Source organism: Oenanthe melanoleuca, linkage group LGE22 (assembly GCF_029582105.1).
Source record: "Oenanthe melanoleuca isolate GR-GAL-2019-014 linkage group LGE22, OMel1.0, whole genome shotgun sequence".
In the NCBI taxonomy this organism is placed as follows: domain Eukaryota; kingdom Metazoa; phylum Chordata; class Aves; order Passeriformes; family Muscicapidae; genus Oenanthe; species Oenanthe melanoleuca.
In genome coordinates, this window is record NC_079363.1 from 2,539,869 (window position 1) to 2,553,100 (window position 13,232).

Sequence of the window (13,232 nt, forward strand, 5' to 3'; positions counted from 1 at the left end):
TCATCTCTCGGGTGTAACTGTAAGTACGTGACAATGTCGGACACTGGTGCTGTCACCCGGATCGTTCTTCCCGCGGGGGACACGGGGGACATGGAGAGCGCGGGGGACACGAGGGTGGCACGGGGGACTCAGGGGTGGCACGGGGGACACGGGGGACATGGAGAGCGCGGGGGACACGAGGGTGGCACAGGGGACACGGGGGGACACGGGGGTGGCACAGGGGACACGGGGGACATGGGGAGCACGAGGGACACCGCAGGCAGGGGGCACTAGGGATACTGGGGGCACTGGGGGGCACTGGGGGGCACTGGGGGGCACTGGGGGGCACTGGGGATACTGGGGATACACCCCTCCAGCTCCGTGTCCTGCTGAGACCCCCCAGCCCCCCCCCCCAAGCCCCGCTTTGCCCCCTGGGATCAAGGCCACCATATCCCCGCAAAGCTCATTAACAGCCGCTAATTAGGGTCACGAGGGTCCGCCCGGGGGGCGTGGGGGGCGGGGGGAGCCTCAGGGCATCTGGGGTCCCCGGGGCAGGAATGAGGGGGGGGGGCTGCCCTGCCCCCAGCCCCGCCTTTTCCCGTGTGCACCCCCTGGACGGACCCTCTCGGGGGGCACCGTCCCCCCTCCACTGCTCCCGACCCCCAAAATCGCCCCTCTGTGGCCACTGACCGGCCCCAGGAATTGGGGCGATGCCTTGGGGGGGCTCCAGGGAACCAGGGGGGGGACGTGGATTAGAGGGGACAGAGCTCGTGGAGCGGGGGGTGCCTCAGGGTCACGGCCACGCGAGACACAGGAGGGGACAGGAGGGGACAGGACGGGACAGTCCCCACAGGGAGCCTGGCGCTGTCCCCGCCTGGGGGTCCTGCCCGTGTCCCATCACCCACAGCCCCCCTGGAGCTCCCCCCCCATGGGACCCTCCCCCAGCTCCGTGTCCTGTTTAGACCCCTCCCATCCCCCCCCCGTCCCGCGCTGCCCCGCCCCCGGCACCCCCGGATCAGCCCCTGCAAAGCTCATTAACAGCCGCTAATTAGGGCCACGCGGGTCCACCGGGGAAGGGGGGCTGGGGTGGATGCAGGACACGGGGGGGCTCGGGGCATTTGGGGTCCCAGGGCAGGAGCGGGGGCCTCCCAAACCCCCGAATTTGGGGCCACCTTCAGGGCAGGGGGGTCGGGGCAGGGGAGGGGCCGGGCTCGGGGGCGCTCGGTGTTCGGGGGTCCGGGTGGCTGCGGGTGGCGTTGGGGGGCGCGGGGGGCCCCAGGGCGGGCCGGTAGCGGGGGCTGTAGCCGTAGGGGCGCAGGCGCTGGCTCAGGTACTCCAGCGTGTGCATCTCCTCCCCCGACACGTAGTGGAAGGACACGGCCAGGTCCGAGCAGCACTGGGGACCCTGCGGGGACAGAGCGGGGCTGGGGGTGGCGCTGGGCACCGCAGGCAGAGACCGCGGGCACAGGGAGGGGACGCTGGGGACAGACGGGACACCACGGCTGGATTTTGGGCAGAGGGACCACGGCCACGCGTGGGGGCCATGGCAGTGGGATCACGGCTGAGGCCGCCCTGGTCACACGTGGGGGACCTGTGGCCGCGTATGGGGCAGGACACGGTGGCCACGCACAGAGGGTGGGAAGCCACTCGGTGTAGGAGCGTCCTGGCCATGGTGGGCACCTCACGGGGATTTGGGGGGTGATGCCATGGCCGTGCTGGCAAGACACGACAGCCAGGCACGGGGGTGACACGCGGCTGCACCTCCAGGGTGCCACGGCCGTGGGAGGCGGCCAGGGACATGTGAGGGGGGTCACGGCCACTCGCGGTGGGGACACAACTGGCCCACGGCTGTGCGCTACGGCCGCAGATTGCGGGGGAAGGTGACACCCAAGGAGAGCTGGGCCACGCACAGGGAGACGGTGGCCACATGTGGGGCTACTGAGGATGCTCATGGCGGGGCTCCGGCCACTTGTGGGGGCTCCAGAACCCCCCCAGCAGCCGCCCCTGGCCGGGGCTGTGACCCACCTCCACCACGGGGTACCAGCTGTAGCGCTGGTACCAGAAGTCCCGGGCGAAGCGGTGCGTGAGGTGGATCTCGGGCGGGAAGGGGTGGAAGGTCTCCCGGCCCCAGGTGTCCCGCGAGTCCCCCACCGCCACCCCCAGGCGCTCCAGGCACTGTCCCAGCGCCACGTCCTCCTCGGGGCCGCCGCGGCCGCAGGTGCCGCGGGCCAGGGCGGTGGCCACGCGGGCCAGCGCTGCCCGGCTCAGCACGTAGCCGGCCCCGCCGCTCATGTAGCCCTGGCGGGTGAAGGGCCGGAAGCGCTTCCCGAAGTAGAGGGGCCGCTGCGGCGAGTGCGCGGCCAGCAGCCAGCGCAGGTTGTCCAGCAGCACGAAGGTGTCGTCGTCGGCCTTGAGGAACCAGTCGGCGCGGGCGCGGTGGTGCCGCTGCACGTACTGCAGGGCGCGGCTGGTTTTTTGGTAAAGCTGCCCCCGGCCCTCGGGCACCCCCAGCCCCACGGCCGGGAAATGGGGGGCGGGCTCGGAGCTCACGAACAGCGCCACGTTGCAGTGCCGCGCCCAAGTGTCCCGCACGTGCCGGGCCTTGGGCTCCAGGTTTTGGGGGGCGGTCATCACCCAGCACAGCACCCGCACCCGCCGGAACAGCGCCCGCGCCACCCCCGCGTCCTCGCCTGCGGGAGAAGGGGCCGCGCTGAGCGCGGAGCAGAGACCCCGATGTCCCCACACTGCCACTATCGGGGGGTGGTCACTGTCCCCCAGTAAACGGAGCAGAGACCCCGATGTCCCCACACTGCCACTATCGGGGTGCGGTCACTGTCCCCCAGTAAATGGAGCAGAGACCCCGATGTCCCCACACTGCCACTATCGGGGTGTGGTCACTGTCCCCCACGAACGGAGCAGAGACCCCGATGTCCCCACGCTGCCACTATCGGGGGGTGGTCACTGTCCCCCAATAAACGGAGCAGAGACCCCGATGTCCCCACGCTGCCACTATCGGGGTGCGGTCACTGTCCCCCACAAACGGAGCAGATAGGGCGAGTGAGGCCCCCCCGTTCTCCTGCCAGCCCCACCCCAGCAGAGTCCCCCAGCCCCCCCAGTGCCCCCGCCACGGCAGCAGCGCCCACCTGCAGCGTCCGACGGGGCCACGCCGAAGAGCGCGGGGGATGGGGGGGTCCCGGGGGGCGCATTGCCCACCTGGGGGTCCCGGCTGGGGACAGGCACAGGCTGGGGCAGCAGGAGGACGTGGAGGAGGAGGAAGGTGGTGATGAAGCCCACCAGGACGCCCCCGTGGAAGGGCAGCCAGGAGCTCTGCAGGCCCAGGAGCAGCATGGGGACACCTGGCTGGTGTGTGGGGGTCAGTGGGGACCCCCCCGTCACCCCTGGGGTGCAGCCCACGGAAGGTGCGGGAAGGACTGACGGAACGGGGAGTGACACACACACAGAGGGGGACACCCACGGGACAGTAACGGCACCCCAGGCTGGCCCCCCACATGGGGGGGACACAGAACCTCTGGTCTTAGTTAAGGGGGGACAGGGGTAACTTCCCCGCCCCCCGGGACCCCTGGATTATCCTCAGCCCCTTGCGGTGGGCGGGGACAGTGGGGGTGGGGAACGGGGAGCACAACGGGGGCGGGGGGGTGAGGTACGGGGGGTGCCGCTGCGGCCTCACCAAGGCTGGGGGTCCCGGTCCAGTCCGGGGGTCCCACGGGCTCTGCCGCTCCCTGGTTGGTTTGGGAGTCCGGTGGGTACCAGCGGATCTGGGGCTCCCGGTGACTCCGCGGGTTCCGGTGACTCCCGTCGGTGTCCGGGGCACCGGTGGCACAGCTGTCCCCGAGGCTGTAGCGGTCCCGGTCCCGGTGGCACCGCTGTCCCCGAGGCTGTAGCGGTCCCGGTCCCGGTGTCACCGCTGTCCCCGGGGCTCTGGCAGTCCCAGTTCCGGTGTCACCGCTGTCCCCGGGGCTGGGGCGGTCCCGGTCCCGGTGTCCCCGCTGTCCCCGGGGCTCTGGCGGTCCCGGTGGTCCCGATCCCGATCCCGGTGGTCCCGATGGTCCCGATCCCCTCGGGGGTCGCGGGCACTCCGCGTTCCCCGCCCCCCGCGCTCCCATTGGCCGAGGCCGGGCGAGCCCCTGCCCCGCCCTGATTCTGATTGGCTGCCGCGCTCCTGACCCCGCCCCTCCGCAATTTTTGGGGAGGGTCGGGGTGTGAAGACCCCGGGACAGGGGGACACAGACAGAGCCCGGGGTGACCTCGGTTTATTGATTAAAAGGGGAGGGGACAAAGAGGCCGAACGACTTCGTTCCATCTCATTATGAGAGAGCGACCCCACGAATGGCTCCAGCGGCAACAGGACCCCCACCCAATCACCCCCAGCCCCCAACCCCCAACCCCTAAATCACGGCCATTCCCAACCCCCCCAACCCCAAAATCACGGCCATTCCTCCCCCCAACCCCAAAATCACGGCCATTCCTCCCCCCAACCCCCTCCCAGTTCATCCGTGTCACAAATTGCCCAATGCCAGGGCAGGGTCCCCCGGGGGGACACAGCGACCTCCCCCCAAAGAGGGCAGAGCCCCCCAGCCAGCCCCACAGCAGGGACGGAGCCACAATTCTGGGGGACACTCAGCATTTGAGGGGTGACAATGGGGGGATCAGAAGTCTTGGTCCTCAGAGTCGGCGGGCGGGGGGGGCTCGTCCCGCCCCCCCCAGACGAAGCGATAATTGTCCTCCAGGGCCTGCTGCCGCCGGCGCTCCCGCTGCGCCTCCTCCGTGCCCTGCACCTGCGGGCAGCAGGGCCGCTGTCACCTCAGGGGCACAGTGCCACTGCCACCTCACCCCAGGGCCACTGTCACCTCAGTGTCACAGTGCCACTGCCACCTCAGTGCCGCTGTCACCTCAGGGGCACAGTGCCACTGCCACCTCACCTCAGAGTCACTGCCACCTCAGTGTCACTGCCACCTCACCCCAGGGCCACTGCCACCTCAGAGTCACTGCCACCTCAGAGTCACTGCCACCTCAGTGCCACTGTCACCTCAGTGCCACTGTCACCTCACCCTAGGGCCACTGCCACCTCAGTGCCACTGTCACCTCACCCCAGGGCCACTGCCACCTCAGAGTCACTGCCACCTCAGTGCCACTGTCACCTCAGTGCCACTGCCACCTCACCCCAGGGCCACTGTCACCTCAGGGCCACTGTCACCTCAGGGCCACTGTCACCTCAGTGCCACTGCCACCTCACCCCAGGGCCACTGTCACCTCACCCTAGGGCCACTGCCACCTCAGTGCCACTGTCACCTCACCCCAGGGCCACTGTCACCTCAGGGCCACTGCCACCTCTCCTCAGTGCCACTGTCACCTCACTGTCACCCTGCTTTCCCCTAAAAATCATAAACTCCCCTCCTCCCGAGCCTCGGTTGCGCCTCCGCCCCTCCGTGCCCTCCCCCGCACCAGGATGCTCAGGAAAATCTCCTTCAGGCTCCGGGAATCTTCCTCCGACAGCCACTGCGCCGCCTCCTCCTCCTCGCCCCCCGACGACGCCGTCACGATCTTGATCTCGATTTTCCCTGGGGAGGGGACAATTTGGGGGGGTCGATTTTTGGGGCGGGGGGGGCTCCCCCCGCTGCCCCCCCCGGCCGGACCCGTCGCTACCTTCAGCCCGCAGCCCCTCCTTGGCCAGCAGCGCCCGCACCTCGTTCTCCACCTGCGGCAGCTGCGGGGGGCTCTGCTTCTCCCGGGGGGGCTCCTGCTGCCCCTGGGGGGCCTCCTGCTTGCCCTGGGGGGGCTCCTGCTTGCCCTGGGGGGGCTCCCGCTCCCGGGGCGGGTTCCCGGCCCTGCCCACCCGCGCCCGCGGCCGCCCCTCGCTGGGGAGCCCGCGGCCGCCCTTCCCCGCGGCTCCTCCCTCCTCCTCCTCCTCCTCCTCCTGCTGCTCCTCCCTGCGCCCCCCGGCAGCGGGGGCGGCCCCGGCAGGCTGGCGGGGGGGCTCGGGGGGGTCGCGGCGGGGCTCGGCCCGGTCCAGCCGCTCCATCAGCCGGCTCAGGGTGGACGCCAGCGTGCGGCTGGCGCGGCTCCGGTCGAACTCCCCCTTCAGCCCCTCGGTCTCCAGCTCATCCTCCACCTGCAGCACGGGTTAGAAAGGGTTAAAGGCGGCTTCCCCGGCCTGGCCAGCACCCACCCAGAGCAGCTGGCCCACGGAGCTTGTCCCCAGCATGTCCCCAACTCTCTCAGCCACAGGGTCCCCAGCACAGCCAGGGCATCCCAAACCTGCCAGGGTCTCCCCAGTGCAGTCAGGGGGTTCCCAGTGCCACTGTGGGGGTCCCAGACTAGTGAGGAGGGGTCCCAGCCCAACCAGAGGGGTCCCAGTGCCACTGTGGGGTCCCAGCCCAGTGAGGGGGGGTCCCAGTGCCACTGTGGGGGTCCCAGCCTAGTGAGGGGGGGTCCCAGTGCCACTGTGGGGGTCCCAGCCCAGTGAGGGGGGGTCCCAGCCCTGCCAGGGGGGCCCAGCCCAACCAGAGGGGTCCCAGTGCCACTGTGGGGGTCCCAGCCCTGCCAGGGGGGTCCCAGCCCTGCCAGAGGGGTCCCAGTGCCACTGTGGGGGTCCCAGCCCCCCAGGGGTCCCCACCTCGCTGATGATGCTGTCGAACTCCTGCTCCATCTGGCTCTTCACCTCCTCCTTCAGCCTCGCCACCTGCTCCCGTGGCAGCAGCTCCAGCCCTGCCAGCAGTGGCCCTGCCTCCTCCTCTTCCTCCTCATCCTCCTCCTCCTCCACCTCCTCCCCTGCTGGGGGGGCCTCGGGGCCAGGCAGGGTCTCGGGGCTGGGGGGCTCTGCAGGGCTGGGGGGGGCTGGGGGAGCTTTGGCTGCTGCCTCCTCCTCCTCACTCGCCTTCTCCTTGGCCTGAGGCAGTGGGAAGAGGCTCAGGGGGAAACTGAGGCAGGGAGAGGCCCGAGGGGCAGGGTGGGGGAGGGCCCCACCTTCCTGGTGCTCTCCTTCAGCTCCTCGATGAACTGCAGCAGGTCCCCGGGGCTCCGGATCACCTTGAAGTGGATTTTCTTCCGTGGATCTGGGAGGGAACCCAGAACAGGGGCTGGGAGTGGCAGAGGGGACAGGGAGGGACATGGGGGACACAGGGGGGACATGGAGGTGACACGGGGGGGACACCCCAGGACTCACCAGCTGCCCGAGCCCCAGCTGCCCTCGGGGACGGCTCCTGCAGGGAGGACACAGGGGATGGAGCAGGACTCTGAACCCCCCCAAAGTGACCCTCAGACCCCCAGAGTGTCCCCAGGGCCACTGGGACTCACCCTGGTGCTGTCCTGCTGGTCACTGGCTGTGGCTGTCACCTCCTGCTCCCCAGCTGTCACATCCTTGGCTGGCTCTGCCTGGTTCCCTGGCACAGGAGGGGACACAGCTGCCACAGAGGGCCAGGCCAGGGGTCCCAGAAGGAGAGGGGACACAGGGGGTGCTGTCACCATGAGCTGGGGACAGGGCCATACCCTGCTGGCTGCCCTGAGGGCTCTGGGAGGGGGGGTCACTGTCCCTGTCACTCCACAGCCGCGTGTCCAGCGTCCGCAGCTCCTCCGAGATCTCCTCCACCTTCCTCTTGGTGTCAGCTGGGGACACAGGGACAGGGACAGTGACAGCACAGCTGGGGGGGACCAGGGACAGGGACAGCACAGCTGGGGACAAGGGACAGGGACAGTGACAGCACAGCTGGGGACACAGGGACAGGGACAGCACAGCTGGGGGGGGACAGGGACAGTGACAGCACAGCTGGGGGGACAGGCCCAGCTCCACACTGCATGAGACCACGGCAGTCCTGAGTTGGAGGGGACAAGGCCAGCCCTGGCACAGAGGGAACAGTGCCAACCCCAGTGCCAGCCCCAGGACAGAGGGGACAGGGCCAGGAAGGTGACAGGGTCAGACCCAGGATAAACGGGACAGGGCCAGGAAGGTGACAGTGCCAGCCTTAGGATGGAGAGCACAAGGGCAGGCTGGAGAGAACAGTGCCAGCATGGAGGGGACAAGGCCAGCTGGGGGATGAGGGGACAGGGCCAGCTGGGAGAAGACAGTGGCAGCCTCAAGATAAGAGGGGACAGTGGCATCCTGAATGGGACAGTGGCACTCTGCAGGGGACAGTGCCAGCCTGCAGGGCACAGCCCCAGCCTGCAGAGGACAGTGCCAGCCTGCAGGGGATGGTTACAGCCTCCAGGGGACAGTGCCAGCCTGCAGGGCACAGCCCCAGCCCCAGCCCCGTGCCCCCCAGCCCTGTGCCCAACCCCATCCCCATCCCCATCCCCATCCCCAGCCTCAGCCCCGTGCCCAGTACAGCCCCAGGCTGTGCCCCCCCAGCCCATGCCTGGCACAGCCCCGTGGCCCCCAGCCCCGTGCCCAGTACAGCCCCAGCCCCGTGCCCCCCAGCCCTATCCCCATCCCCATCCCCAGCCCCAGCCCCAGCCCCGTTCCCAGTACAGCCCCAGCCCCGTTCCCAGTACAGCCCCAGCCCCATGCCCCCCAGCCCTGTGCCCATCCCCATCCCCAGCCTCAGCCCCAGCCCCGTGCCCAGTACAGCCCCAGCCCCATCCCCAGCCTCAGCCCCATGCCCGGCACAGCCCCAGCCCCATCCCCAGCCCCGTGCCCAGTACAGCCCCATCCCCGTGCCCCCCATCCCTATCCCCAGCCCCGTGCCCAGTACAGCCCCATCCCCATCCCCAGCCCTATCCCCATCCCCAGCCCCGTGCCCGGCACAGCCCCATCCCCATCCCCAGCCTCAGCCCCATGCCCGGCACAGCCCCAGCCCAATCCCCAGCCCCAGCCCCAGCCCCGTGCCCAGTACAGCCCCATCCCCATCCCCATCCCCAGCCCCAGCCCCATCCCCAGCCCCAGGCTGTGCCCCCCAGCCCCGTGCCCAGCCCCGGTACTCACAGACTTGTGCCCGCACGTACTGCACGTACTGTGCGGGCGAGAGCGCGGGCTGGCAGCGGATGGGCTGCGGGGCCAGCCCCGGCGCCGGCCGCAGGAACGGGTGGTGGCAGATGCGCGTGGTGTGCACGGTCAGCACGTACCAGCACGACTGCGGCTCGTCCACGCGCGCGATGTAATCGCCGGCGCCCTCCTCGCACAGGAACTGCGGGGACGGCCTGGCTGAGGGCCTGCCGTGTCCCCGGGGTCCCCTGTGACCTGCCGTGTCCCCCGGGGTCCCCTGTGACCTGCCGTGTCCCCTGTGACCTGCCGTGTCCCCGGGGTCCCCTGTGACCTGCCGTGTCCCCTGTGACCTGCGGTGTCCCCTGTGACCTGCGGTGTCCCCACGTCCTGCAGTGTCCCCTGTGACCTGCCGTGTCCCCGGGGTCCCCTGTGACCTGCAGTGTCCCCTGTGACCTGCCGTGTCCCCATGCCCTGCCGTGTCCCCTGTGACCTGCAGTGTCCCCTGTGACCTGCGATGTCCCCATGCCCTGCGGTGTCCCCTCTGTCCTGTGGTGTCCCCCCGTGTCCCCGAGCCCTGCAGTGTCCTCGTGTCCTGCAGTGTCCCCTGCATCCTGTGGTGCCCCCAGTGTCCCCTGTGCCCTGCAGTGTCCCCTGTGACCTGTGTGTCCCCATGCCCTGCTCTCCCCAGCTGTACCCCCTGCCCTGTGGTGTCCTTGTGTCCTCCAGTGTTCTTTGTGTCCTGCAGTGTCCCCATGCCCTGTGGTGTCCTCCAGTGTTCTTTGTGTCCTGCAGTGTCCCCATGTCCTGAGGTGTCCCCATGCCTTGCTCTCCCCAGCTGTCCCCCCTGCCCCACGGTGTCACCACGTCCTGTTTTGTCCCCATGCCCTGCAGTGTCCCCATGCTCTGCTCTGTCCCCATACCCTGCAGTGTCCCCTGCCCCACGCTGTCCCTGTCCCCTGCAGTGTCCCTGTCCCCTGCAGTGTCCCCATACCCTGCAGTGTCCCCCTGCCCCACACTGTCCCTGTCCCCTGCCGTGTCCCCATACCCTGCAGTGCCCCCTGCCCCACGCTGTCCCTGTCCCCTGCCATGTCCCTGTCCCCGCCGTGTCCCCAGTCCTTACCCGGACCTCGGCCTCGCGGGCGCGCCCGGTCAGGTCGCAGCGGGAGCCGTTCACGTAGCTCTGGCTGTGGTAGCGCCTCAGCTGGTGCTGCTTGGTGGCCTGAGGGACAGGGAGAGGGGCAGGGTGGGCACGGGGACAGCCCTGTCCCTGCCACCCACCTGCTGTCCCCACGGTGGGGACGGGACACAGACCTTGGCTGTCTCATCATCCCAGTCAAAGGCAGACTGGTAATAGCCCAGGACAAGGACGTCACCCTTGATCTCAGACTCTGGGGAGTGGGGACAGAGAGGGCAGAGAGTGAGGTGGGGGGGTGTCACCAGGGCCACTGTGTCCCTCCCCTGTCCCCAGTGTCCCTCCCCTGTCCCCAGTATCCCTCTCCTGTCCCCAGTGTCCCTCTCCTGTCCCCAGTGTCCCTCCCCTGTCCCCAGTGTCCCTCCCCTGTCCCCAATGTCCCTCCCCTGTCCCCAGTGTCCCTCTCCTGCCCCCAGTGTCCCTCTCCTGCCCCCAGTGTCCCTCCTGTGTCCCCAGTGTCCCTCCCCTGTCCCCAGTGTCCCCTCCCCTGTCCCCAGTATCCCTCTCCTGTCCCCAGTATCCCTCCCGTGTCCCCAATGTCCCTCTCCTGTCCCCAGTATCCCTCCCCTGTCCCCAGTGTCCCTTCCCTGTCCCCAGTATCCCTCCCCTGTCCCCAGTGTCCCTCCCCTGTCCCCAATGTCCCTCCCCTGTCCCCAGTGTCCCTCTCCTGTCCCCAATGTCCCTCCCCTGTCCCCAGTGTCCCTCCCCTGTCCCCAGTATCCCTCCCGTGTCCCCAGTGTCCCTCCCCTGTCCCCAGTGTTACCTCCCCTGTCCCCAGTATCCCTCTCCTGTCCCCAGTGCCACCTCTCCTGTCCCCAGTGTCCCTCCTGTGTCCCCAGTGTCCCTCCCCTGTCCCCAGTGTCCCTCCCCTGTCCCCAGTGCCACCTCCCCTGTCCCCAGTGTCCCTCCCGTGTCCCCAGTATCCCTCCCGTGTCCCCAATGTCCCTCTCCTGTCCCCAGTGTCCCTCCCCTGTCCCCAGTGTCCCTCCCCTGTCCCCAATGTCCCCTCTCCTGTCCCCAGTGTCACCTCCCCTGTCCCCAGTGTCCCTCCCCTGTCCCCAGTGTCACCTTCCAGGTGGTACTGCTGGATGTGCCTCCCGTAGCAGAACTCGTACGTCCACCAGTCCTTGGTCTGGGGAGAGCGAGGGGAGCCCGTGGTGAGGCTGGGGGCGCCCCTGCCAGCCCCCCCTGTCCCCCCCTGTCCCCCCCCGTCCCCTGCCCCACCTTGAGCAGGCAGGGCGCCGTGCCCATGGGCCGCAGCAGCTCGGCCACGCCCGAGCCGTTGTAGAGGCGGGGGTCGCGGGCGGGGCCCGGGGGCGGCCCCACGGCCGCGGGGGGCAGGCGGCACTCGTAGCGCTGCTTGAACCGCGAGGCCACGGTCACCACGTCCTCAGCCTGGTGCTGCGGGCACGGGGCTGTCACCGCAGGGCACCCCCGGGGCACACAGAGCCTGGCAGGGCACCCCAGCCCCGCGGGACACGGGGGTCTGACCCCATTGGGAACGCCCCCCTCAGAGCCCGGAGTTCCCCGTGACCCCACAGTGCCTCAGTGACCCCACAGTGCCCCTGGTGACCCCAGAGTGACCCCTGTGACCCCACAGTGCCCCTGGTAACCCCACAGTGACCCCTGTGACCCCAGAGTGACCCCTGTGACCCCACAGTGACCCCCGTGACCCCAGAGTGCCTCTGGTGACCCCACAGTGACCCCTGTGACCCCAGAGTGATCCCTGTGACCCCACAGCCCCTCAGTGACCCCACAGCCACCCCAGTGACCCCACAGTGCCCCCCATGACCCCACAGTGCCTCTGGTGACCCCACAGTGACCCCTGTGACCCCACAGTGACCCTGGTGACCCTGCAGCCCCCCAGTGACCCCACAGCCACCCCAGTGACCCCACAGTGCCCCAGTGACCCCACAGTGCCCCTGGTGACCCCACAGTGCCCCCGGTGACCCCAGAGAGCCCCTGTGACCCCACAGTGCCCCGGTGACCACACAGCCATCTTGTGACCCTGCTGTCCCCCAAAGACCCCAAAGCCCCCTAGACTCCCTCAGTGGTCCCACAGCCCCCTGTGACTCCCCCGCTGACCCTGCAGCCCCCCCGGCGGCCCCAGAGGCCCCCCGGGTGGGACGGGACACGCCACAGCCCATCCCCCGGCCAGGCCAAACCGCAGTTTCCCCAGCTCAGCCTCCACCCACGCCCCGTCACGGTCCGGGGGGCACGGAGGGGGGGACAGGACAGGCTGTCCCTGCCCCCAGCACCGCGGGGGGCTCCGGACACCCCGCAAACCCCGGGCAGCTCCTGCCCCACCGCTCGAGGAGCTCCAGGGGAGTCCCAGGGGCAAAACCCCTGCGGGGTGTCCCCTCCCCGCTAAATTCAGGAAACCGAAACATGAACCGAGAGCACGATCCCCTCTGGGACCGCCACACCCACATCCGCCGCGGCCACATCTGGAGCGGCCACGGGCAACATCTGGAGCGGCGGCTGCGCGGCCCCCCGAGCTCCAGCGGGGGCGAGGGGTCACTGTCACCCCGGGGACCCCCGGCCCGGCTGTCACCGCGGAGCTGCTCAGCGAGGGAGGTACGGAGCATCCTCCCCTCCCCTCCCCGTGCACCGGCTCCGGTGAGACCGGCAGCGCCCCGAGCCCAACCCAGCCCGGCCGGGACCGCCGGTGCCGCTGCCCCGGGGAGCATCCCTGACCCGCAGCCGGTGCCGCTCCCCACGGCAGCCCCGGTACAGCCCCCAGGTCGCTGCCGCCTCCCCCCCGCCCCTCAGCCGTTATCCCCGGTGCCGCGGCGCACCTGCCCGGCCAGCACGGGCTCGGCCAGGATCTCGAGGCCGTACTTGAGCTCGCTGAGCTCCTGCAGGTTGAGCGCGGCTCGGGCCCCGCGGAGGGGCCGCCCCGGGCCGAGCAGCGCCAGCAGTGCCAGCACCGCCACCGGCCCCGGGCCCCGCCGCGCCGCCATCTTCGCCCCGCGCCGCCGCTTCCGCTTCCGCCCGCGCCTCCCCGCGCCCGCCCCGGCCGCGCCGCTTCGCGCTACGATTGGTTCCAACGCCTGCCTGTCAACAAGGAGCGCGGCTCTGATTGGCCAGCGGGAGGCCATGACGCCTCTGGCCGTGAGGCCGCGG

At 70.1% G+C, this 13,232-nt stretch overlaps 2 protein-coding genes across 3 annotated transcripts; both read right to left on the reverse strand.

Annotated features, from left to right (window-relative positions):
- Nucleotides 1-1,146: 1,146 nt before the first annotated feature.
- On the reverse strand, nucleotides 1,147-4,103 carry LOC130265844 (glycoprotein-N-acetylgalactosamine 3-beta-galactosyltransferase 1-B-like). Its single transcript, XM_056515158.1, has 5 exons — nucleotides 3,668-4,103; nucleotides 3,274-3,377; nucleotides 3,123-3,222; nucleotides 2,005-2,669; nucleotides 1,147-1,384 (listed from the first exon to the last, which is right to left on the reverse strand). Exons 1-5 carry the CDS (start codon nucleotides 4,101-4,103, stop codon nucleotides 1,154-1,156), a joined length of 1,536 nt encoding a protein of 511 aa, XP_056371133.1. The 3' UTR covers nucleotides 1,147-1,153.
- A 131-nt stretch (nucleotides 4,104-4,234) lies between these two features.
- Nucleotides 4,235-13,222, reverse strand: OS9 (OS9 endoplasmic reticulum lectin). Of its 2 annotated transcripts, none has more exons than XM_056515096.1 (14): nucleotides 12,905-13,222; nucleotides 11,331-11,507; nucleotides 11,175-11,238; nucleotides 10,226-10,302; nucleotides 10,035-10,133; nucleotides 8,915-9,116; nucleotides 7,486-7,602; nucleotides 7,294-7,379; nucleotides 7,163-7,199; nucleotides 6,964-7,052; nucleotides 6,614-6,886; nucleotides 5,644-6,109; nucleotides 5,443-5,558; nucleotides 4,235-4,769 (listed from the first exon to the last, which is right to left on the reverse strand). In XM_056515096.1, the coding sequence occupies exons 1-14, from the start codon at nucleotides 13,205-13,207 to the stop codon at nucleotides 4,647-4,649; spliced, it is 2,229 nt and encodes a 742-aa protein (XP_056371071.1). In that variant the 5' UTR covers nucleotides 13,208-13,222; the 3' UTR covers nucleotides 4,235-4,646. The 2 variants fall into 2 exon arrangements, with proteins under 2 accessions (XP_056371071.1, XP_056371070.1); XM_056515095.1 differs by having other exon boundaries at nucleotides 4,235-4,775.
- Nucleotides 13,223-13,232: the final 10 nt, after the last annotated feature.

Bases quoted from the DNA above. Each gene is read 5' to 3' on its own strand.
- OS9 (XM_056515095.1), bottom strand. From the start codon at position 13,207: ATGGCCTCCCGCTGGCCAATCAGAGCCGCGCTCCTTGTTGACAGGCAG. The intron at 11,239-11,330 runs GTGGGGCAGGGG...CGCTCTCCCCAG, and splicing joins CGGCGCCCTGCCTGCTCAAG to ACCAAGGACTGGTGGACGTA. The intron at 7,200-7,293 runs GTGAGTCCCAGT...TCCTCCCTGCAG, and splicing joins ACCAGCAGGACAGCACCAGG to GAGCCGTCCCCGAGGGCAGC.
- LOC130265844 (XM_056515158.1), bottom strand. From the start codon at position 4,103: ATGGGAGCGCGGGGGGCGGGGAACGCGGAGTGCCCGCGACCCCCGAGG. The intron at 3,378-3,667 runs GTGAGGCCGCAG...GCTGCACCCCAG, and splicing joins GACCGGGACCCCCAGCCTTG to GGGTGACGGGGGGGTCCCCA. The intron at 3,223-3,273 runs GTGGGCTTCATC...CTGCTGCCCCAG, and splicing joins CCTTCCACGGGGGCGTCCTG to CCTGTGCCTGTCCCCAGCCG.